Genomic DNA, 26,247 nt, shown 5'->3' on the forward strand with positions numbered 1-26,247 from the left:
GTGCCGACTCATCAGTGCCCATCAGTGAAGGAGAAAACAAAATTTGATACCATAAACAAAGAAAATTTTTTTGTTTTTTTTCAAAAATTTCGATTTTTTTAGTTTGTTTAGCAAAAAATAAAAACCTCAGAGGTGATCAAATACCACCAAAAGAAAGCTCTATTTTCGGAACAAAATGATAAAAATTTAGTTTGGGTACAGTGTTGTGTGACTGTGCAAATTGTCATACAAAGTGTGACAGCACTGAAAGCTCAATGCTGTCCTGGGCAGGAAGGGGGGAAAGTGCCTGGTATTGAAGTGGTTAATGCCCTGACAGTGCAAAAACCCCTACGCAGCTTAAGATTAAACCACTTCTCCCCCAGTCTCATCGCATGGCCTTGTGTCTTCTTAAACTCTTGAGACTGAATAGTTTCCTCCCTATGCTGAGATCACTGTTGAGATATTTGTATATTGCTATTATAGCTCCTCTCAAGCGTCTCTTCTTCAGGGAGAATAAAGTTAGCGCTTGTAGTCATTCCTCATAATTGAGGTCCTCCAGCCCCCTTATTAATTTTGTTGTCCTTCTCTGAAATCTCTACAGTTCTAGTGCATCCTTCCTGAGGATTGATGACTAGAACTGGATGGAATAATCTAGATGTGGCCGAGTCAAAGTTTTATAAAGTGCCAGAATTATAGTTTTATTTCTGGAGTAAATCCGCTTTTTAACCACTTCCCGACCAGCGCACGACGATGTACGTCGACAGAATGGCACGGGCAGGCATATTGGCGTACATGTACGTCCAATCTTCAATGCCGCCCTGCCATCGGGAGTGCGCCGCCAACGGCGCGCTCCTGCGCTGGTCGGGACCCCCGTGAGTCCGGTCACGGGACCCGCGGACTCGATCGCCGCGGGCATACCTGCGATCGTCTCACGGGACGGCTGAATGGAGGAAATGCCATGTAAACAGCATTTCTCCATTCTGCCTAGCAACTAGTGATGCTGATCTCTGCTCCATGTGATTGGAGCAGACATCAGTGTTCACTAAATGAAAGCCCAACCCCCCACAGTTAGTAACACACCCCTAGGAACACTTAACCCCTACACTGCCACCCACTGGTTAACCCTTTCACTGCCAGTGTCATTTACACAGGAATCACTGCATTTATATAGCAGTGATTACTGTATAAATGACAATGGTCCCAAAAATGTGTCAAAAATGTCCGATGGGTCCCCCACAATGTCGCAGTCACAATAAAAATCGCTGATCACTGCCATTACTAGTAAAAAAAATAATAAAAAATTATTAATAAAAATGCTATAAAACTATCCCTATTTTGTAAACGCTATAACTTTTGCGCAAACCAATCAATAATCGCTTATTGCGATTTTTTTTACCAAAAATATGTAGAAGAATACGTATCGGCCTAAACTGAGGGGAAAAAATGTTTTTTTATATTTTTTTGGGGGATATTTATTATAACAAAAAGTAAAAAATAATGTGTTTTTTTCAAAATTGTCGCTCTATTTTTGTTTATAGCGCAAAAAATAAAAACCGCAGGGGTGATCAAATACCACCAAAAGAAAGCTCTATTTGTGGGAAAAAAAGGACGTCAATTTTGTTTGGGAGCCACGTCGCATGACCGCGCAATTGTCAGTTAAAACGACGCAGTGCCGAATCGCAAAAAGTGGTCTGGTCTTTGACCAGCAAAATGGTCTGGTCTGAAAGTGGTTAATGCATACTAATATTCTGCCGGCTTTACTTGCTGCAGTTTGACATTGCATGCTCAGTCTGTCTTCCACTAGGAAGCCCAGATCCTTCTCCATTCTGGATTTCCCCAGAGGTCCTCCCCCTAGTGAGTAACTTGCGTTTATATTTTTAACCCCCAAGTGCATTACTTTACATTTTTCAATGTTAAACCTCATTTGCCATCTAGTTGCCCACTCCATTAATTTATTCAGGTCCACATGCAAGGTTTCTATATCCTGCTGTGATGCTATTGCCCTACTTATTTTTGTGTTGTCAGTAAACACTGAGATTGAGCGATGTATCCCATCTTCTATATCGTATATAAATAAGGTAAATAGAGATGGTCCCAGGACAGAGCATTGGGGTGCCCCACTAACCACTGTAGACCATTCTGAGTATACCTTATTTATCACCACCCTTTGGATACACCCCTGTAGCCAGTTTTCTACCCAAGATCAAACCTTATGGTCCATGCCTACAGACCTCAATTTTTAGATTAAGCGTTTGTGGGGCACTGTATCAAATGCTTTTGCAAAATTCAGATACACCAAATCCACAGGCCTACTTTTGTCCACAAGGTAAATACTGGGCAACACTGCAACTAGGAGCAAATATGGTTGCCTCCATGTATACATATACTGTAATTTAGAACTATTCCAGAAAACATGTGCTAGTAGAGGTACATACGCTTCCATTACTAACATTTCCTTTTGAAAATGCTAGTTTCCTGTCTATATCATGTTGATTCAGTGGCTTCAAAACTTTCTAAGCCACTACCCTAAAGCAAGTAATCAAGATCTGACTTTACTCGCGTATACCTGTTTTGAGTCAGTGACTTGTTGCCAGTAAGCAAGCATTTTTAGGAGGAGGTTGGCATGGGCAATTTCTTATAGCTCTTACATTTGTCTTGATGCATTAGCGCACATTATAAGATTGCTTTACATCAAGCTGATCTCTTTTACACGTAAAACCAAACAGTATTTAAAAGGTCCGCCTCCCATTTAATCCTCTAATAGCACTCACCAGGTAACTATCAGTGGCTGCTTTCTTTTGCCTTTTTAAATAGAAACAGTCTGATTGTAAAAGATGAATTTTACGATTGAGTGGAATAACCTCACAATAATCACAGTTGTAAGAGGATTTAACACAAACTGTTAACTTCAGGATATATAAAACCTAGTTTACTGAAAACAATTATTTAAACAGAATGAAAATGTTGTGATAATGCGGTGCAGTAAACTGGACAAACAAATAAATCAATCATTATAAAGACTTTCTTATGCCACAAAAGATAATATGGAACAGCATAGGACTTTGTATACATGAACATCAAGGTCTAATAATGCACATAGTGATTTCCTTTACATTTCACCCTTCACCTTTCTTCTGATACTGCAGGAACAATAAGAGCTGTTGTCTTTTGTCATTTTGGCTATCAGCTCTTTTTTGGATGTGCAGGGTTGTTTTTTGTTGGTGGCAACAAGAAGTTTCCAAGATGATTCTAGTGGTCACCTAATTGTATGACTATTGTTAGCTGCATTTCCCATAGAGAGCTTCACTAATAAAAATGAGGGTGCTCAATGAATGTAGAAAGGTAGAGAGTGTGATGCCGCGTACACACGATCGGAATTCTCGTCGGAAAAAGCTCTGATGGTTTTACCGACGGAATTCCGACAGAATTCGGCTCAAGCTGTCTAGTCTACACATGGTCACATCATATTCCAATCATTTATAACGCGGTGACGTACAACATGTACGACGTGACTAGAAAAAGGAAGTTCAATAGCCAGTAGCCAATAGCTTCTGTCTCGTAGTTGAATCTGAGCATGCGTGATTTTTGGCATGTCGGAATTGCATACACACGTTTGGAATTACCGATATAAACTTTTTCCATCGGGAAAATTGAGAACATGCTATCAATTTTTGGCTTGGCGGAAATTCGGACAGCTAAATTCCGATGGAGCATACACACGGTCGCATTTTCCGATGAAAAGCTCTCATCTGTCTTTTTCTGGCTGGAATTCCGATCGTGTGTTTGCGGCATTACTCTACACCTGCTAAGTGCACGGTAAATGGTATTTTTTTTTTTTTTTTTTAAAAGATGAATTCAAGCCAAACAGCTAAGTGAACAGTTGCTGTAAATATATGTGAACCATTTAACCTGCTAAAGCATTTGTAATCCCATTCTGCCTGTCTTGAGAACAAGAAACCCCTGCAGGCTGTAATGCAAGGTCTAAAGCCCAGTACACATATTAAGAAAATCAGGTAAAGGATTGTCTGGTTTTCCTTGATGTTTCATTGCAGGTTGAAATCGAGGATGGTACTAATTGTACAAAAATTCACAAATGACAAAGGCTTTTTTTTTTGTTGTTCATTGTTTCTGATCATGCGCACTCTTCTGTATCAACTTTTTTAGTTCCAAAAAAATATGAAAACAATACATATTAAACTAAAATTGTTAGTTCTGTTCATGTACAAGAAACATTTTGGAGTTTGTCCCTTCGGAAATTTTTTTGTTTGGAAAGTCTAAATCGCATGTCGAAAGTTCTGCACACTATACGAAAATCGAATGGTTGTGCCTTGTACATAATTTTTCTTTTTCGATTTTCTCATAGTGTGTACCCCACTTAAGCCCTCTCTTTATTCAACTGCAAGTAAGCAAAGCAGCCTGGTCCAGAGGTCACATGTGTTTAGTGAAAAAACTGTGATGGAGTAGCAGCTCACTGATGCACCCTGATTGGCTAATGCCCCGTACACACGAGCGGACTTAAGTCCGACAGACTTCCAAAGGAGTTCCGTCGGAGTTCTGCTGGAATTCCGACGGAGTTCTGACAGACTTTTCGGCCGAACGGACTTGGCCACACACAATCACACTAAACTCCGACGGATTCGAACGTGATGACGTACGACTGGACTCGAATAAGGAAGTTCATAGCCAGTAGCCAATAGCTGCCCTAGCGTCAGTTTTAGTCCGTCGGAGTAGCATACACACGAGCGGAGTTTTCGAAGGGGACCGGGTCCGGCGGAGTTCCGTCGGGAAAATTTGAAGCATGCTTCATTTCTAAAGTCCGTCAGACTTTGGCAAATCAAAAGTCCGTTGCAGCCCACACACGATCGGATAGTCTGACGGACTCGGTCCTTCGGACTTTGGATGTTGAAAAGTCCGCTCGTGTGTACGGGGCATTAGAGTTTTGCCCTGCACTCTTTCAGCCTGTTCACTTATTTTATATTGGGTATTACTGAAGCTAAGGACATATTAAGATACCAGTTATTAATTGTAAAAATGTATTTTTGAGTAAAAAAAGTACTTCTATTCAACCATGAATAAAAAATACTACTACCGAGGGCCCAGCCTAGGCAGTCTAGATCACATGGTGTTGGAAAAATTATCAGGTTTTCTATCCAAATTAAAAAGCTATTGATCAGTAGATTTAAGAAGCACTGAAGAGTGATACATACATTTGTAAGGTCAGAAAGTGAATATGAACGGAAAGGGAAGAAGATTATCTCAGGGGAAACCATTTAATTTGGGAAAGATTTCTAATCTGCCTAATTTTATCCCCCAATTATTGGAAAAATCATTGCACCTGAAAGGATCTGTAGCTATAGCAAAGCCTGGGTCACAGGACTCTCATTTCATGTCTGTTGGTAGCTTTAGAGTATGTTGTGTCTATTGTTTTCAATTAGACAGCCTCTGTTTGGTGAGTTTGTACTGAAATTAAAGGATTATGATGAGAGAAATGCAGTTGAGCATACGTGTACAATGGGAAAATAGTGTTATGGCTATTTACAGAGTAAGTTATGCACTACACTTAGAAACAATAGTACATTGCATACATTAAAGCCCAACTCTCAATCATTTTGATTTGAATATAAGTGAAAGGTTACAATCTCTGTCTGGTGTTTATTTCTTTGTGTTTCTCTTTCTCTTAAAGCAGAGTTCCACCAAAAAATGGAAGCTCCTCTTTTCTGCTTCCTCCTGCCCCAAAAACAGGTATTCGTTCCCACTTCCGTGTAAGAGCGCTGCAGCGACCTACATCATTTACGACCCCTCCTCCTTACCCCTGCTGCCTTCTGGGAGACACAGGTCCCAGCAAACAGCGGGACCATTCAGAAAGTGCAGCGCAATTCATGCATCACAGTAGGAAACAGGCTGTGTAGCCACGAGGCTACACTACCTGTTTCCCTTATTAAGGATGCCAGCGCTTGCACACAAAGCTGATGGATGAGTTGACTTCAGGTGCCGACATTGCGGGATCTCTGGACAGGTAAGTGTCCTTATATTAAAAGTCAGCAGCACCAGTATTTGCAGCTGCTGACTTTTAATTTATTTTTATTTTTTTTAACAGGCTGGCACTCCTCTTTAAGGTCTGTACCAATGATGGGTTCAGAGAGACAAGAAATGATGGAAATTCTTTCCAATTGAGAAACAGATCGTAATAAATATATATTTTTTACTAGAATGGGAAAAGGTTACAACCTCTGGGAGCTTTAGTTGCTGTTGGGGCCTTCTTCTCTTAGTAGCACTATGCAAAGACCTTCTACAGTATGTGTACCTTTCTCTAAAAGCTAGTTATAAGTATAAGCAGTTGCCATTTATGTTTAGCTTGATTGAATTGGCACAAGGACACATTGGGCGCCTTCAAATGCCACTGTACTCTTGCTGGGCTACTCGTGTGTCTCTGCTCTTGAAGGAATGGGCTGCCTCCAGGCATACCTGTCCTACTTCATCCATCGCTATATATATATGCTGTCAGAGTACAGTTAGGACTGCACTTTACAGAGGGGCCATAATGAGGCAATGCAGCTTCCACATATACTGCATTGCACATGTGCAACTAAAACCTTGGTTTTTGATGCAAACTATAGTGTAGACAATGTTTTTTTTTTTTTTTGCTAGCTAGTAAGTCGACTGGGAAATACATTTAGTGTTGTTTGATCTATGCAATGCCCTTACATGTGCACCTAGTTATACATTGGAATTGTTAGCATTTTTGTTATGACCCCCTTGCCTTTCATTGTATGCTGACATTGTACTGCTCTGTCTAGAGATCAGAGACATTGAGGGCTGCACTGAGGACACTGTATGCCAGTGCAGCAGCCAATGTCTCTGATCAATAGAAACAGCAGTACAATGTCACCATAGTGATACTGCAGTGCTTTGGTGACAGTATACAAAACAGTGTCACTATGGTAACATTGTACTGCTGTGGTGGTGATCATGTGCAATGGCTAGCTGCTCCGAGATCACTGTATATCACTGCAGACAGCCATTGACTCTGATCACTGCCACAGCAGTGCAATGTTACCAGACCAGTGTCCCCAATCACCACCACACCAGTAACAGTGTCACCATAAGGCTTTGTTTACATGTTTGGTGCTCTCGAAAGAAAAATCCATGTTTGGATCGCTCTTCAGAGAACATTTGACAGGTGGTGAGGAGACATTGTATCGCTGCCTCACTGCCTGCTTTAACCCATTGGATTCCACACAAGTGCCTCTATTCAATTGAACAGGTCAAGATTGGTGGACATTATGCCCACCGAAAGTGACATGGGGTACAATTCCTGCCCCGGCCACTACCTCTGCTGCTAAAGGGGGTAGCAGTTGGGAGGCAGTAAAATAACAGCTCAACAACAAGGTTTTACTGCCCCAACTTCATGTGGGAATGAGCCCTTATGCCCTGTACACACGGTCAGACTTTCCGACGGAAAATATGCGATCGGATCGTGTTGTCGGAAAATCCGATCATGTGTGGGCTCCATCTGACTTTTTTCGTCGGAATTTCCAAGTTTGAGAGCTGCATCTAAAATTTCTGACAACAAAATACAATCATTTAAATTCCGATCGTGTGTAGACAATTCCCATGGACAAAGTGCCACGCATACTCAGAATAAATTAAGAGACCACAGCTATTGACTACTGGCCCGTTTATAGTCCCGAAGTACGTGTTGTACGTCACCTCGTTAAGAACGATAAGATTTTCCGACAACTTTGTCTGACTGTGTGTATGCAAGACAAGTTAGTCACAAAATTTGTCGGAAAAAATCCGATGGATTTTGTTGTCGGAATGTCCGACCGTCTGTACAAGGCATAATAGTTCAGCTAGTCAGACCAGTGTTGTTAGAATCAGTGTTTCTGATTGCTACCATGCCAGACCAGTGTAGCCAGCAACAGTTTTCCTGATCAATGCCACACTAGTCCCAATGTGACCAGACCAGTGCATGCCAGCAACAGTGTTCCTGATCACCACCACTCCAGTCCCAGCTTTACCAGATCAGTGTAAGCCAGCAGCAGTATTTCTGATTGCTGCCACACTAGGCCCCAATGTCACCAGACCGGTGTAAGCCAGCAACACTGTTCCTGATCACCACCACACCAGTCCTAGTTTCACTAGATCAGTGTAAACCAGCAGCAGTGTTCTTGATCACTGCCACACCAGTCACAGTGTCACTAAACCTGTACAGTCAGCAACAGTGTTCATGATAGCTATTAGCTATCCATGCCAGTCCCAGTGTCCCCAGACCCATGCCATCCAGCAACAGTGCTCCTGATTGCAGTCGTGCCAGAGTTACCAGACCAGCAAGTAAAGGTGTTCCTGATCACAACCACAACATTGCAGTGTTGCCTCTGCCTGCCGCCTGTACCAACCCTGTCATTTTTTTTTAACACGTTTCTGTCTGCTGTCTGGACCAATCCTTTGGTGACCATGTCTCTGCCTGCCTTCTGGACTGACCCGCGTGCATGTCGCACTGACTATGTAACTGCGAGACACCAGTCGCAGTCATTCCCTGCAGACAACTGCACTCCTGGTACTACAGAAGCTCCTGTTCTTCTTCTCTTCAGACTATTGTACTTCCTAGGCAAGGCCTGCTTAGCATATAGGAATGAAAACCGCTATAGGGAATGCTGCACTAAGCTATATTTCCTGAGCACTCATACAGAGGCGACCATAGTAGTATACTGTTTTAGATACAATTGGTTCATTTTTGTGGTACACAAGATAAAATGTCTGGTACATAATCAGTCCAAACATTGAAAAAAGTCTCAAACGTGTCCTCTCATACTCGGGAGGGATAGCAGAATGTGTTTTGGGGTGAAATTCTAAAGCCCCATACACACTATCAGATTGTCTGCTGATTTTTTCCACCAGATTTACCAAAACCATATAATAAGAGGTCAAACCTTAGGGGTTTCAATGTGTATGCAATCAGGCCGGCCCTTCTACTACACGGTTTTGGTAAACCTGAAGGAAAAAATCAGCAGACAATCTGATAGTGTGTACGGGGCTTAAGTATGCCCATGCTGTGTGTGTGTGTGTGAAAAATATTTTGAATAAAATTCAATCATTTTCTTTCTATGTTTTCCAAAAACTTTTGGCAAAAAGTCTTCAAAAGAATCATGTAGCACTGACCCCCGAAGGAGTGGCTGGTTTTGTTGGGCTTACCGTTTACCTTCTCCACCTCATTCTTGTCTAGGGGTTCCCGAGGTTGATGGCCCAGTAAACTGCAGAGACCGACACTTGAATCCCTTTGGGAGTTTTTATTTGCATAAAACGTTGAACAGAACACAGTCTCTCAGTTAGGAATAGAGGGTATGGGTAGTAAAGCTCAAGTACTCTTGGAACTGCTGACACTTGAAATGTCTCTCTCTAGATGATCCTAGATGATACGGCGATACTGTAAGAATGCAGATTTACTTGGTGTCCTTTCAGCTTAGCTTCCAGGCTCTTACCGAGCAGCCAGCCTTGTGCGTAGCCCTCTTCTGAAGAGTCCTCCCCTGGTTGCGTTTTGAGTTGCTGGGCCTCTCCAAACCCGAGACGGCACCGGACCACCTTGAAATCCTCCTTCCAGTTACTGTGCCTCAGACTAGCCAGCCCCGAGACTCGGAAACAGGTGGATCCGCACCCCAGGCCATGAGGACCTCTGGGGGCTGGTCAGGGGGACCAGGACCACGGAGTTAGAACATACTTCTGGACCAGAACCCAGAACCACATGACCCCAGCACCTTAAGTATCCTCATCCCAGAATACACAGTGAGACAACGCACCCACTGATTGGTACCCAATGCGTCCAACCAGACTGCGTTCCAATGCCTGTTAAAGGTGATACCTACACCTATGACCAGACAGAACATAGTACAGCCCAGCCAAACTGATGCCAAGACCACAATTTACTGAAATTAACCCTAAGACCCAACTATGGTCTTAGAAAAAAAACTAAATTTACAAAACATAGCTCGTGCTCTTCAGGAGCCCGGCGCTACACTCACTATGCCACTTAGAATGTACATTGGGGTGTTTTTTTCCAAAAATCATTTATGTGGGTGTTTCCACTGCCCTTGTGCTTCAGGGCCTCCAAAAATGTGATAGGCAGTCAGGAAATTGAATGCTTATATTTAGAAAACTTGAAATGCTCCTTGGATTCTGTGGCTCTCTATGTGGTTCGATTGTGAAAAAGTCACATACATATTGTATCCTCATACTCAGGAGGAGTAGCAGAATGTGTTTTCGGGTGTAATTCTACATATGCCTAGGCTGTGTGTTATAAATATTGAAATTTCATTAATATGCATTAAATAAATCTTCATTATGGTTCTGCATTTTACAAAAACGTATTGGTGAAACAGTTCAGTCTTCAAGTGGTTAAAAAAATAACAGTACTCTTTTGACCCATCTTGTATAAGTAATGCTGCTACAGAAAACTGATTACTGTGGAGCAAACTTGTAGTCTTTGTCTCGCACATTAGTAGCAGAATAATTTACAGCGCATTCATTAACATGTTAATATTTACTGTGCTGATTATGAAAATTAATTGTTAGTGAAAATGCTGTGTCATAAAAAGTGAAGTACTTAAAGACAGTTTTTTTCCACTAGAGATGTGAAGCCACAGGATATTGATCTGTTTAGGTTTCAGAATCACTGGCAGATATACATAATGCATTTTATCAGATTTCCCCTGGTGTCGGTTGCTTTGTGTCCATATGTCAGTTTTACATAAAAATCAGACTGGCTGTCCAGATTCTAAGACAAAGTAAGGGCAAAGAGTTGTAAATCTAGAAGCTTGTCTCTGCTTTCTGACCTCCGCCGGATGTTTTGATACAAAATGTTCTGTTTCATTCACACCAGTGGGAGAGAGTTGCATGATATGAATAAATAAACATATAAATTGAATTAATTGTAATTACTTATTCATCGTAATCATATACTTTTCATAAGTAGTTTCCAAAGATGTCAACCCACAAGAAATGTTGATAGGATGATAACAAGTGGCACACTTTATGGCAAAAACTGGGTGTTGCAAGATTATTTAAGGGGCCTGGCTTTACGTTGTTGTGGTGGAGTGCTCCTCTACTCCCTATGCTCAGGGGCAGGTGTGGGCTTCTTTAACTAGTCTCCAACAATCCACTGTACTCCTAGAAATGCTTAGGGGATGAGGATTTTCTTATTTCCCGCCCTTGGATTTTTAGGGAGGATTGATGAGGAAGAGGTGGCTGGGTATTTGATCTGAAGACAGATGGATAATCCATCATTAGTCCCAGCATGTGGGCAGACTGACAGGAGCCCAATAGCATGCGGCTTCTAAGGAAGACCCAACCACTGTGGAGAGCTCTTCAATTGCTATCACAGCACTGCACTTCAAGTGTCATGGTCCTGTGTCTCACCTATGTTACCAGCCCTGGGATACCTCCTGTGGTTTGCCTGTGTTGCTAGACCTAGCTTGAATTTCACTTTGAGGGACATTGTCTGTGAGTATGGATAAACTCAAGTATTTTCTTTGTGTACTGTACTCATTATTGAAGTAGTAATTTGTCTTCTAGTTACTGTTTTCTATAAAACCTTATGGAGGCTGTGCTGTGCAGCCTCCTAGTTCTCCAATTGAGCCACAGAAACTGCTTTGAGGAGGTCCTGTCTGTACAGCCTTATATCTTGTCTGTGCCTGTTTGCATACTTTATCCCACTGTGCACCTATTTAGTAAAATTGAAGTTAAAGTTATTCTCTGTTGATCATTCGCAGATTAAAGGTTCTGTTAGAAAAGTGAATTGAGAATGCGCATAGTAAAAAAAAGGAGAGATGTTACACAAATTATGGAAGTTGTGAAGAGCAATTATCAAATAGGAACAGATCTGAACAATGAAGGATACAAGAGACTATACTGTACTGTAGTGGAATGCCCATCTACTCACCATGCTCAGATGAAGCAGAGGCCCCTGTACTCCCTTTCCCATATCTCAGTTGGTTCCTGAACGTGCACTGGGAAGTTAAGCTTCTCTGCTTCCCTCCCTTAGCAGTTCAAAGAGGCCACAACTGATGAGACAGCGGTAGCTGGGCAAGTGATCTGCAGCAAGGTGAGAGGTCCTTTACTGCCATTCAGGCAGGAGCCAAATAGAACACAGGTTTCAGCTGTTTACTTGTGTTATCAAAGCTACCCTGGACTTCACTTAGAAGGCTGCTGTTCTTAACCACTTCAGCCCCGGACCAATAAATACCTTAAGGACCAGAGGTCTTTTTCCAATTTCGCACTGCGCTGCTTTAACTGGTAATTGTGCGGTCATGCAATATTGCACCCAAACGAAATTTGCGTCCTTTTCTTCCCACAAATAGAGCTTTCTTTTGATGGTATTTGATTGCCTCTGCGATTTTTATTTTTTGCGATATAAATGGAAAAAGATCGAAAATTTTGAAAAAAAAAAGATATTTTCTTCTTTTTGTTATAAGAAAAATCGAATAAACTAAATTTTAGTCATACATTGAGGGCAAAATTTATTCAGCCACATGTCTTTAGTAAAAAAAATGTCAATAAGCGTATATTTTTTGGTTTGCGCAAAAGTTATAGCGTCTACAAACTAGAGTACATTTTCTGGAATTTACACAGCTTTTAATTTATGACTGCCTATCTCATTTCTTGAGGTGCTAAAATGGCAGGGTAGTACAAACCCCCCCTAAATGACCCCATTTTGGAAAGTAGACACCCCAAGGAAATTGCTGATGGGTATGTTGAGCCCATTGAATTTTTTTTTTTTGTCCTAAGGGATTGATTAATGACAAAAAAAAAAAAAAAAAATTTACAAAAAGTTGTCACTAAATGATATATTGCTCACACATGCCATGGTTATATGTGGAATTGCACCCCAAAATATATTCCGCTACTTCTCCCGAGTATGGGGATACCACATGTGTGGGACTTTTTGGGAGTCTAGTCGCGCACGGCACCCCGAAAACCAATCACCACCTTCAGGATTTCTAAGGGTGCAAATTTTTGATTTCACTCCTCACTACCTATCACAGTTTCGAAGGCCATAAAATGCCAAAATAGCACAAAACACCCCAAAATGACCCCATTTTGGAAAGTAGACACCCCAAGCTATTTACTGAGAGGCATGTTGAGTCCATGGAATATTTTATATTTTGCCACAAGTTGCAGGAATATTACAAACTTTTTTTTTTTTGCACAAAGTTGTCACTAAATGATATATTGCTCACACATGCTATGGGCATGTGTGGAATTGCACCCCAAAATACATTCTGCTGCTTCTCCTGAGTACAGGGATACCACATGTGTGAGACTTTTTGGGAGCCTAGCCGCATATGGGACCCCGAAATCCAAGCACCGCCTTCAGGATTTCTAAGGGCATACATTTTTTATTTTACTCCTCACTACCTATCACTACCTATCACAGTTTTGAAGGCCATAAAATGCCAAGATGGCACAAAACCCCCCCAAATGACCCCATTTTGGAAAGTAGACACCCCAAGCTATTTGCTGAGGGCCATGTTGAGACCATTGAATATTTTATTTTGTCCCAAGGGATTGAATAATGACAAAAAATAAAAAATAAATTTTTTTTTACAAAAAGTTGTCACTAAATGATATATTGCTCACACATGCCATGGTTATACGTGGAATTGCACCCCAAAATATATTCCGCTACTTCTCCCGAGTATGGGGATACCACATGTGTGGGACTTTTTGGGAGTCTAGTCGCGCACGGCACCCCGAAAACCAATCACCACCTTCAGGATTTCTAAGGGTGCAAATTTTTGATTTCACTCCTCACTACCTATCACAGTTTCGAAGGCCATAAAATGCCAAAATAGCACAAAACCCCCCAAAATGACCCCATTTTGGAAAGTAGACACCCCAAGCTATTTACTGAGAGGCATGTTGAGTCCATGGAATATTTTATATTTTGCCACAAGTTGCGGGAATATTACAAACTTTTTTTTTTTTTTGCACAAAGTTGTCACTAAATGATATATTGCTCACACATGCTATGGGCATAAGTCAAATTACACCCCAAAATAAATTCTGCTGCTTCTCCCGAGTACGGGGATACCACATGTGGGGGACTTTTTGGGAGCCTAGCCACGTACGGGACCCCGAAAACCAAGCACTGCCTTCCGGATTTAAATATAAAATGCTACCAAAAAACTGTTAGCGATCGCAGGGATCAGGCCTGACTCTGCGATCGCTGCAGTTATGTGTTTAGTGTTTTGTAAGTGACAGTGATCGATCGATACTGCACTTGGGTGGGCTGGGCAGAGGGGCAAAAAGCAGGTGCTAGCAGGTATCTGGGCTGATCCGGCTAACAATGCGTTTTTTTGGAACCCTAAACTGCTGGGGACGCTAGTATAGATCTGATCAGATCAGATATTGATCTGTTCAGATTCTATACCACTACGGGAGGTTTATGCTTTGTGTGTGGGTGTTAGCGGTACTGGCACTAACCTAGCACTGCCTGGGGCGACGCAGACCCTGACCCTAAAACCTAATTGATATCACCCGCCGGGTGATCAGGGGGTTAAACCTTTATTGGGTAATAAATGGTGGGTGCCCTGATGCTATAAAAAGCAAACTAACCAGAGTCACCCGTAACACTTATACGGTGATCAGTGGTGAAAGGGTTAACTAGGGGCAATCAGGGGGTTCAAATTTTTATTAGGTAGTATATTGGGGTCCCTGGCGCTATATAAAAACCTGACGGGGAACCTAAATAACTAACTGGCTAACCAGCGTCACCAGTGACACTTATACTGTGATCGCTGGTGAAAGGGTTAACTAGGGGCAATCAGGGGGTTAAAACCATTATTGGGTAGTATATGGGGGTACCTAACGCTATAAAAACCTGGCGGTGAACCTAAAAAATAACTAGCTACCTAACGACACTAGTGACACTAATGCAGCGATCAGAAAAACCATTGCTTAGTGACACTGGCAAAAGGGGGTGAAAGGGTTAACGAGGGGCAATCAGGGGGTTAAAACCATTATTGGGTAGTATATCGGGGTACCTAGCGCTATAAAAACCTGGCGGTGAACCTAAAAAAATAACTAGCTACCTAGCGGCTCTAGTGACACTAATGCAGCGATCAGAAAAATGATTGCTTAGTGACACTGGTAAAAGGGGGTGAAAGGGTTAACTAGGGGCAATCAGGGGGTTAAAACCATTATTGGGTAGTATATCGGGGTACCTAGCGCTATAAAAACCTGGCGGTGAACCTAAAAAAATAACTAGCTACCTAGCGACACTAATGCATCGATCAGAAAAATGATCGCTTAGTGACACTGGCAGAAGGGGGTGAAAGGGTTAACTAGGGGCAATCAGGGGGTTAAAACCATTATTGGGTAGTATATCGGGGTACCTAGCGCTATAAAAACCAGGCGGTGAACCTAAAAAAATAACTAGCTACCTAGCGACAGTAGCGACACTAATGCAGCGATCAGAAAAATGATTGCTTAGTGACACTGGCAAAAGGGGGTGAAAGGGTTAACTAGGGGCAATCAGGGGGTTAAAACCATTATTGGGTAGTACATCGGGGTACCTAGCAATATAAAAACCTGGCGGTGAACCTAAAAAAATAACTAGCTACCTAGCGACAGTAGCGACACTAATGCAGCGATCAGAAAAATGATCGCTTAGTGACACTGGCAAAAGGGGGTGAAAGGGTTAACTAGGGGCAATCAGGGGGTTAAAACCATTATTGGGTAGTATATCGGGGTACCTAGCGCTATAAAAACCAGGCGGTGAACCTAAAAAAAAACTAGCTACCTAGCGACAGTAGCGACACTAATGCAGCGATCAGAAAAATGATCGCTTAGTGACACTGGCAAAAGAGGGTGAAAGGGTTAACTAGGGGCAATCAGGGGGTTAAAACCATTATTGGGTAGTATATCGGGGTACCTAGCGATATAAAAACATGGCGGTGAACCTAAAAAAATAACTAGCTACCTAGCGACAGTAGCGACACTAATGCAGCGATCAGAAAAATGATCGCTTAGTGACACTGGCAAAAGGGGGTGAAAGGGTTAACTCTAGGGGCAATCAGGGGGTTAAATCTTTATTGGGGGGTGATAGGGGGCTACCCTGGACCTAACACTAACTGCCCTGACAGTTTTTACTGTTACAACTGACACTGAATGCAGTGACCAGTAAAGAAATGATCAATGCAATCAGTGACACTGTGACTGGGGGGGGGGGGGGGCGGGGGGGATCGGGGGGGGGGGGGGAGGGTTGTGTGCCTGTGTGTACCTACATGTCAGTGTAGTGTTGGTGCACACTTACTTTTAGTCTTCTCCTCGTAGTCCGGTCAAAAAGACCGCCCCGAGGAGAATGACATAAACAATACACAGTGGGAGGAAGCTTCTCATTGGCCAGGAGCGATCCAGAGGGGGTGGCCAGAAACCAACGGCCATCCCCTCATCACGGATCTCTCCTGAAGCGAACCGGACCGCCGTATCCAGCGGGAGGGGGTCCGATCGGACCCCCCACCCTCTGGAAGGCAGGCACGTACATGTACGTGCTTGTGCCTGCCTGTGCCATTGTAATGACGTACAATGGCAATACGGCGGTCCTTAAGTGGTTAAGCACATGTAGCTCTTTGTGGTGTAAACTGTTTTACTTAAATAGTTATTCTCAGCTAGACGCTCTGTTGTTATTAAAGTGGTAGTAAACTCTGTTACACCACTTGTACCTACAGGTAAGCCTATAAAAAGGATTACTTGTAGGTACTGCGAATATCTCCTAAACTTGTGATGTAATTGCGGTGACATCGCGGCGTTGGGGGGGGTTTCGTTCTAAGGTAAGTTTCTCATAATGTGGTATGCGATGCATACTAGCACACTATGACATTGCCTTGTAGGGATTTTTTTTTTAAAACCTGCGGTTTACTACCGCTTTAAGACTTGTAGAGACTATGCTATTCAGCCACGTTACCCTGATTGATCTACAGAGACATTGCTATAAGGAGTCCATGACTGTGCAGCTTTCATAAACAGTTTTGTATTATTTGGCATGCTCTTTGCCATTCTGTATCTGTTTTACATCAGTGATTTTAACTTTGCACCTGTTTAGCAAACTGCAAGTTACAGATATTCCCTGTCTGATCGTTTGGCTCATTATGCATCCTGTTGGAGCACAGTTTAGCGTGCTTACATGGAACATTAGAACACATATAGAAATTACACCCTGTACACGAGAGACATGAAGCAGTGCTGTCTCACATTTGTACACAAAGACCAAAGAATTATACCCAAAGTATAGAACCAAAAAAAAGTAGTGTGGGTATCTATAAGTAAATGTTGTCAACCTTTTAAAAAAAAGCAACCAACCAAATAAAATACACATTTACCCTATTTTACACTAATGAAGATTGTTAGGGCCCTGATGAATGAGAGAAATCAAGGGAGATTTGTATATTATGGCAGAGAGTCTTTTTTTTTATATAAATGATGGATGCCGTGCTTTGGTAAGGCTGGGCTGCTGCCTCCCCTAGGGGCTCCACTAGTGAAGCACCAAAAAATATATGTATATGTACAGGGGGTGGGTGGTGCCGCCTATCACCTGCAGAGTGGCTTCCAGTGATGACTAATTGGACCACTGTTTGGTGTATGCTGGGATCGGATTATGTGTAATACTACGTAGCACTATCTATCCCCTGGAGAGTAACCTCCAGAGATGGCAATCTGCTAACCCTGTGAGGTTACTAGTTAAACACAAGAGTGTTGTGTACTAGATTAGAATCACCCTGCTGGGCTATTGCACCAGGTGCAAAACTGCACAGGCGTGTGCCTATGTGAAAATATTTAGTGGGTCCTCATATATACTTAAGAAAAAGTAAAAAAAAATGTTTTAATATATATATATATATATATATATATATATATATATATATATATATAACCCAACATAAGAGAAAATATAAAAGGAAGAAAAAATGTTTGTGCAGATTATTTTTCCAACCAAAGAGCCTGTATTAAAGTGCTTTTATATAAGGAGGTAACTTAAACCTCCACACTTGTATCCAAAAGTGCATATTACATAGAAAAATTCATATGAAATTATTAAATAATGAAAAATAAACAAAAATTTCTTGTGAGTTCATCAAAGAGATAAAGCCTGCAAAACAATCACAAAATAATAAAGGTATATAAATTCAATCTGTAGTACTAATTGCATGCAAAATAATCCAAAGTGACCTATGCAAATCCTATGCAAACAGCATGAGGTGACATTTGTGCTTCCCTTCAGTTCCCCACTCACCAGATTCTCATACCCCTGCAGGGGTGAACCGCATAAAATGGGGGTTATTTTGTGATTATTTTGTGATTGTTTTGCACAAGAGACTTTGAGGTTGATTTACTAAAGGCAAATCCACTCTGCACTACAAGTGCACTTGCAAGTGCAGTCGCTGTGGATCTGAGGGGAAGATCTGAAATGAGGGGAAGCTCTGCTGATTTTATCATCCAATCATGTGCAAGCAAAAAGCTGATTTCTATTTTCCTTGCATGTCCCCCTCAGATCTACAGCGACTGCACTTCCAAGTGCACTTGTAGTGCACAGTGGATTTGCCTTTAGTAAATAACCCCCTGTATCTCTTTAAAAAACTCACAAGAGTTTACTTTCTGAAGTGTGTATATAAGGACCCAATAAATATTTTCACATAGGCATACGCCTCTGCAGTTTTACACCTGGTGCAATAGCCCAACAGGGTGATTCTAATCTAGTACACAACACTCTTGTGTTTAACTAGTAACCTCACAGGGTTAGCAGTTTGCCATCTTTGGAGGTTATCCAGGGGATAGGTAGTGCCACGTATTATTACACATAATCCGATCCCAGCATACACAACACAGTGGTCCAATTATCACTTACACTTTTTAAAGTCCTCACTGGAGGTCACTCTCCAGGTGATAGGCAGCACCACTCACCCCCTGTACATATACATATATAGGGTAAAAAAGGGTTAAGCTGACATGCCACATCATTCTACTGGTCAGTGAGGTTGCCCATCACAGCAATGTGGCAATAGGAAGGGGCTGCGGTGGGAGGTGTTGGGCAGTTATCAACTGAGCTTCTTCTAGTAGTGCCAATTTACATATGCATTTCCCGGTGGCGGCCCGTCCATATGGGGCATGAAGGGGCTGGGGCGAACACTTGGATTCCAATGTTTTTTTTTTCTTTTAGAAGCACGTGATTAGAGCCAGAGGCTCTAATAGGCTTCAAAAAAGGGTGGGCTCGGGGGGGAGGGGGATTGTTTTGCTACTTTCCCCAAAATAAATACACCACCAGCCGCCACTGGTATTTCCACTGACGTGTATTTTAACACTGCCCATCATCACTGTATTTCCAAAAGTTGCTAAAAAAAGCTAAGTGTTCTTCTGATACTTCTTGAATTTTGTTAACGTGTATTTAAACCTTAATGGATAATTTTCTTTTATTTGCTTCATTTTGATCCTTTAAATATAACATTAAAAGTATTTTGTATTTTTTTTTAAACTGGTTGATAAGGGCATAAAATTCCCATTGATCCTGCCAGAAATCCAGTGCTGTTCTGTAGTTCTAACAAACTTTTACTGTCTGGGAAAAAAAGGAACAAATGCATAATTTAAGGAATAGTAAACCACAATATATTACATTTTTGTTCCAAGTTTAGATACACTTAATGCAGCCTTTAGATTATGGCTATGTGGTTAAAAATGGGCAAAGAATTCAATTACCAACAATTGCTATTGTGTGCCCAGCACAGCTGTGTAACAGCTTAAAAGAAAATACAGTATTTGTACTATGACTAATTCACATGTAAACAGGAGTGCTGATGGTTATGTGCATATAGCCATGTACAGTGTTCTCTGTAATACTTGTCAACGGGTATAATTACACTGTGGCTCTTGTCACCATGACAACAGGCGTGTTTTACTCCGTATGGACATACGCCTTAATGTACAGCTGCGTGAAAAAGCCTGACATCTAGTTTAGCTGTAGACTGATATAATGTAATATACTTTCATTTATAGAATAGTTGTTAAAGTGACTGTCTGTTTACTAGTATATTGGCCATTAACTGGAGTTTGTTTGTTAACACTAGGAGAAAAGCTTTACTTGGGTTTCAGCAACTAATCAGATTTCTTGGTTAAGAAACTATGACTTGGTTGGTTGACATTAACAGTAACTGCAACACTTGCTCTCTTTACTCATATGTAATTATTCTTCGGAGTCTGAGTATGTCTCCTGACTTTGTGTAGGACTTTGTGAGCAAGCTTGGACCAAGGTGTTGCCAAAGAGCCTTGAGGCTAGTCAACTGCTACATCACACCATAATACTTATATAAGTCATTTTTGTTTGGTTACTTCTCCTTTTATGTTCTTCTCCTTCTCCTTTACAGTCACACGAACCATAAAAGCAAAATGTTAACAAAATATCGAAAGAGTTTTGCAGCGTGCCATTACATTATGTAGAGTTTTCTTATTTTACCTGTTATTGAATTCATTATTATAACTTTAGCATCAGCCAACAAGACCAGTCCTATACTTTAATCTGCCTTGGCTGTTCATTAAATTTCATAATTATGTCCTCCTTTTTTCAAAACTGTATGTCTTATTTAAGTACACTTTTTCAGTTTGTGCTCAACTGTGTTCATTTCTTTTGCAGGTAGCCTCTCTTGGAGTTACCACATTCACACTGTGTGCCCTCTGCATTGACCGTTTCCGTGCTGCCACAAATGTCCAAATGTATTATGAAATGATTGAGAACTGCACGTCGACAACTGCCAAGCTTGCTGTTATATGGGTGGGCGCACTCCTCCTAGCACTGCCTGAGGTTGTTCTCCGCCAACTGACCAAGGATGAGTCTGCACTAAGTGCCAACACTCTCAGTGAGCGATGTGTTGTTAAAATTTCTACCGATCTTCCCGATACCATTTATGTTTTAGCTCTTACATATGACGGAGCAAGACTTTGGTGGTACTTCGGATGTTATTTCTGCTTGCCTACTCTCTTCACAATTACATGCTCATTGGTAACAGCCAGGAAAATCAAGAGAGCCGAGAAAGCTTGTACTAGAGGAAATAAGCGTCAAATTCAACTTGAAGGTCAAATGAACTGTACTGTAGTAGCGTTAACAATTTTGTATGGTTTCTGCATAATCCCTGAAAATATATGTAACATTGTAACAGCTTATATGTCCACTGGGGTCTCCAGGCAGACTTTGGATCTCCTTCATCTGATTAGTCAATTTCTTTTGTTCTTTAAATCATGTGTTACCCCGGTCCTTCTGTTTTGCCTTTGCAAGCCTTTCAGTAGGGCTTTCATGGAATGCTGTTGTTGCTGTTGTGATGAATGCATTCAGAAGTCCTCAACTGCAACAAGCGATGATAATGACAATGAATATACTACAGAGCTGGAACTTTCCCCTTTCAGCACTATACGTCGTGAAATGTCCACATTTGCTTCTGTTGGGACTCACTGTTGAACTTAAATGTTAATATTGACTGTATTTGTAAATATTACGTGATACGCATTTTAAATGATTTTTTTTTTTAGTTCACAACTTTTTAAAAGAAGCATTTGACTTGTGCAAGGTCAGTTTTGGTATCTATATTTATTATGTTTTAGGTCTCCTAACAGGGTACATTTCCAAAAATAAACTATTAACTTGTTTTTGCACCTTAAAGAGTAAGTTCACCTTTATAAAATTGTTACATCTATTTGCTGTGTCTCTTCCAGTTTCTCAATTTTAATTAATAACCATTCTTTACTTTTATTTTTATTTTCTTTTATAATTTTTATTGTTTTCCAAGGAGGTAATACAATAATACAATGTACAATGGTACAAAAATGCCCAAATACAACAGGACATAAGGCACTCTGGATTATTTAGAGTGTAAACCAAACTACAGGAGACATGATGTTAGCATACAATTAAAGCAAGTACAAACTGTGAAGCTCCTATTTTGACAGAAAAAAAAGCTTCTGGAACCATGATAACCTATTTGTAATTTCCAGTCATGCATAGTCTACCACAGTATAGGTCACACAAACCTCAGAAGTGAAGCAGCATACCCAGGAAGGTTTTGTTTTTAAGCATTATGTCTATCTATATACAGTAATGATAAATAAAAGAATATTGTAAGCAGGACCTAAGCATGAGATATGTTGGCAATTACAGCTGAACTCAACACCAATATTGAGAATTGCCATTTAATCCTGTTAGAGATTTATTTAAAAAAGATAGCAGGACCTAGGCTTGGGTGGCAACAGTGTGAGTCAGTCAGGCATTACTGCATTTGCACAATGCTTTCAATCTAACAATGAGAGCTTTCTGATAGAAATTGAGAACAGAAAAAGAGTGATGACTTTATCGGTGTGTTGATATTTATTTATTGTGCAATTAACTGCAGCTGAGAAAATGTAGGTCACCCAACTAGCTGTGCTATCTGGCAGGAGTACCTGGATCACAAGGAAGGCTGAACAGAATAATAAATACTTTGGTAGGTAAAACAGTAAATATGTATGCATTTCATCTGTGTTTGCCCAGGTTTCAGGTTTGAGCACATACCTAAATTGAATGGATCAACATGATGAGAAAAAAAGGTGAACTTACACTTTAATTAGGTAGTCTTTAGCTTTTTGATAATCATACAACTGGGTATGTTTTTAAATATTCTATAAAACTAGGTGAATTTATTAAACTTCAAGGTGGTTTGCACTGAAATTAAATATTGTAATGTTTTGTTTATCTTAACATTTCAAAAATTAGCTGTTGAAATAAATTTTATTTTGTTTTTTATGAAATGTTTTTAATTATTGTGATTTTATCAGAAATCTATAATGTTACATGGATCACACCAAACTATAAATGTCTCTATATTTACCTGACTGCACACAGCCTCCAATCAGATTAATCGGATATTTGGAATTAACATAACCACTAACATTTCATCAACCTATGGCCCACGCAAATAGACAAGTTTTATTATACTTTATCTCTAAGGAGTTTCTGAATACATAACTCATAAGTTCAAAGTATATCATTAAGGAAGTTTTCCACAAAAAAGTGTAGCTTTACAAATCTCCATTATGTGGTCAGTGTCCAGGAATCCCCCTCTTTCTGCCTTTCAGCTGTATCCTAGCTCCCAGGAAACAACGTCCACAACTTTACAATTCTTACCTTACATCAAAAGAGGCAAGGAAAACAAGCTGAGATATCTGCACCGATGAGCTGCTCATTCTGTAGATAGACTGTTAAACAAAGCTCACTTTTATGTTAACCTATGAAGCTCCTCTGTGAAATATGAAAACTTTTAAACTGCTTCTTTCATTGTAGCAAACAGCGTTTACCCAGATCCTGCTCTCAGGACTGTACTTACAAGTCCTTTGGTGCCTAGGTGCCTCTTTGAGTTAGACAGGTGTTTAGTGGACCCACCAGACTGGATTTTAGGTGAAATCCCCCTTCTGTAGCTTGAACTCTCTCTCTCTCTCTCTCTCTCTCTCTCTCTCTCTCTCTCTCTCTCTCTCTGCAGGTAGGGCCTCCGCTTTAAGGTAGTTGGGGCCTTGCTGGCTCCTGGTGAAGGTGCAGACTTGCCTGGATACTTCTCCTACTGGACAAGGACCTTAAACAATGCAGTCGCAGATTATTTAGGTTCTCTCTAGCCACCTTCTAAGCACGCCCCCCTCCGGGATTGGTGGGACCTCATAAATATTTAAACTGCCCACTCAACATGCTCCACTCCTATGTTCTGGATCTTTCCAGAAAGCAGGGAGAAGCAATTGAGTGTGCCGCCTGTGGGACTCGGATCAGGAGATTAATGTATTTTTCCTAGTTACTGCTCACATAGTTAGACTACCCTTAACTGTGAGATTTTAGACACTTTATGGCCAAAAGTATATGGACCTAAAGTATGTTGGAGCATTTAAAAGATTTTAAAAGATGACATGCTTCCAACCCTTCAGCAACAGTTTGAGCAAGGGCTTTTCTGTTCCAGCATGACTGCTACCCTGTACAAAGCTGCATTTGACAGTTTAGTGTAAAGGAACTTGATTGTTCTCCACAGATCCTTGATCTGATCTCTATGGAACACAATGGGTATGAATTAGAATGCATGCTAGGTCTTCAACATCAGTACTAGATGTTATAGTTGCAAAAGGGGGTGGGGCGGAGGCAACTCCATATCAATGCCTATGATTTTAGAATGCATTCCTAGCAAGTGCATACAGGTATAATATAATGTATCTTTAATACCATATTAAGTATTTTCATCTGTGACCTTTGGTATAACTACAGCAATTAGCAACTTTTCTTAACCTAGGTAGAGCTAAGCAACGTGTTCCAACATGCTAGAATATGTTGTCAAACATTATAAGATATATAAACCGGTAAGTTCTATAGGCCTATGATATCAGGGACTGGAATCAGTTTGTGGCAGGATAAGCAATGCTTTGTAATGACCAGCGACAGCCTTGTGGTATAATTGGAGAGCGAAAACTGTGGAAGAAAAAAATGGGCAGTGCCCTAGGGAAATGTACAAGCTGATTGTGCTAATGATACCACAGTGCTGGTAAGAAAAAGATGATATTTTAAGAAAAGTGGAGTAGCTCAATCAAACTATGTTAACAAGAGTGATGTTTTTTTGTTCTGATACATTAAACCTCACCGATCAGTGACATTACATGCGATCCTATATGAAATCTAAGTTGGTAATATTCTTTTCTTTACACAACTGCCTAGGGGAAATATATGTTCAAATAATTGTTTTAAGATAGGAGGAGGTGTTTGGGGATAAAACATTTACCCAAGACTTTAAGATAGGTAAACCTTAAATAGTCTGTACTGTACTTGATACCCAGGTAAATGTCATAGACTCAGGTAATATGTTCAAAATATAAAAAAAATGAGATCCCCCTACTCTAAATACTACTCATAAAATGTAATCAGCTGTTTCTGACCTTAGCTATCCCTTTGCACTATCCACCATACCTGCTGTGGCATGAAGCTCAATCCTCTTGAATTAGAATAATCCCCTGATACTGTTCTGGATTGTACTCACTTGCAAAACATAGTCTGTAGATTGTATTTGAGGATTTGCATGGGGCTTTGATAGTAGCTGCCTTCAGCAATTCACATCACTATCATTTCATTAATGAAAAGCCTTTAGCTAGATGTGAGCTTATTTTTACGTGTCGGGTCAGGAATAAAGCCCTTTATATTCTTCCTTTTAATGTGCTCCTACTTTATATTACAAGGCTCTTGATCCATTTATACATATGAAAATAAAACTTTCTTGAAAGGTATTACTTTAAATGTAGATTGCAAATCATGCAACGGATGTAGTTTGAAAAAGGAATATAGTTCAGAGACCAAGAATGTACGGAAAATTTGATTTGTCTATAACATATGTATCATTTGTGGGCCTGTTTACAACCCATGTCTTGATATTAATAATGTACTATTTTACATACAAAGATATAACACAATACAGGTGTAGCACTAACCCCCAAAGGAGCTGCTGGTTTGATTGGGCTTACCGTTACCTTCTTCACCTCGATTTGCGTGTCTAGGAGTTCCCGGGGTAGATGGCCCAGAAACTTTAGAGACTGACGACAGATCGGCTTAAAAGGATTTTTATTTGCACAAACGTAGTTTGACATAGGATCAGAGGGTAGGAGAAAAGTTCAGGTACTCTTAGTGTCAAAGTCAATAATAAAGAACTTGCTTACTTTGACTGAATCCAGACAATAGCCATTCACAGCTGGATGTTCACTCTAGTTGGATAGTCCCTCTCTCACAAGGCCTAGCAGCCAACAGGGTGCTTAAATCAGGAATAAATCTCTGCCACAGACTTTGTTGTAGAACACGTAGGAATAAATCTCTGCCACAGACTTTGTTGTAGAACACATAGGAGTAAGTCTCTGCCACAGACTTTGTAGGAATAAGGAAACTTGAATACTTGCAGAACACTCAAGTGGTATGAGTATCTTTCAGCTGGTTTGGCAATACCTCACAAAATTGGATTCACTTAGGTCCCTCAGCCTCACCAGGCTCTTGCTAAGAAGCCCACCCATGCGTGGCCTTCTTCTGAAGAGTCCTTCCCTGGATAGCTACGAAGATGCTGGGCTGCTCCACAACTGGAGACGGCACGGGACCACCTCCGAATCCTTTCCTTCGTTTTCTTGCCTCAGGCTAGCCAGCCCCGAGACATAAAGTCGGGTGGATCCACACCCCAGGCCATAGCCTGGAACCCTGAACCA

The 26,247-nt window shown here is 40.9% G+C and overlaps 1 protein-coding gene across 1 annotated transcript in view; it reads left to right on the forward strand.

Annotated features, from left to right (window-relative positions):
• GPR37 (G protein-coupled receptor 37) overlaps positions 1-22,794 on the forward strand; it is a 45,501-nt gene extending 22,707 nt beyond the window's left edge. The window contains exon 2 of the mRNA XM_077472261.1: positions 20,654-22,794. Within this exon, the coding sequence (XP_077328387.1) occupies positions 20,654-21,472 (819 nt within the window). The 3' untranslated portion in view covers positions 21,473-22,794. The remainder of the gene's footprint in view (positions 1-20,653) is intronic.
• Positions 22,795-26,247: the final 3,453 nt, after the last annotated feature.

The sequence above is a fragment of the Lithobates pipiens genome, unplaced genomic scaffold, assembly GCF_037356315.1.
Source record: "Lithobates pipiens isolate NorthernLeopardFrog02 unplaced genomic scaffold, aLitPip1_a1.2 Scaffold_8, whole genome shotgun sequence".
NCBI lineage: Eukaryota > Metazoa > Chordata > Amphibia > Anura > Ranidae > Lithobates > Lithobates pipiens.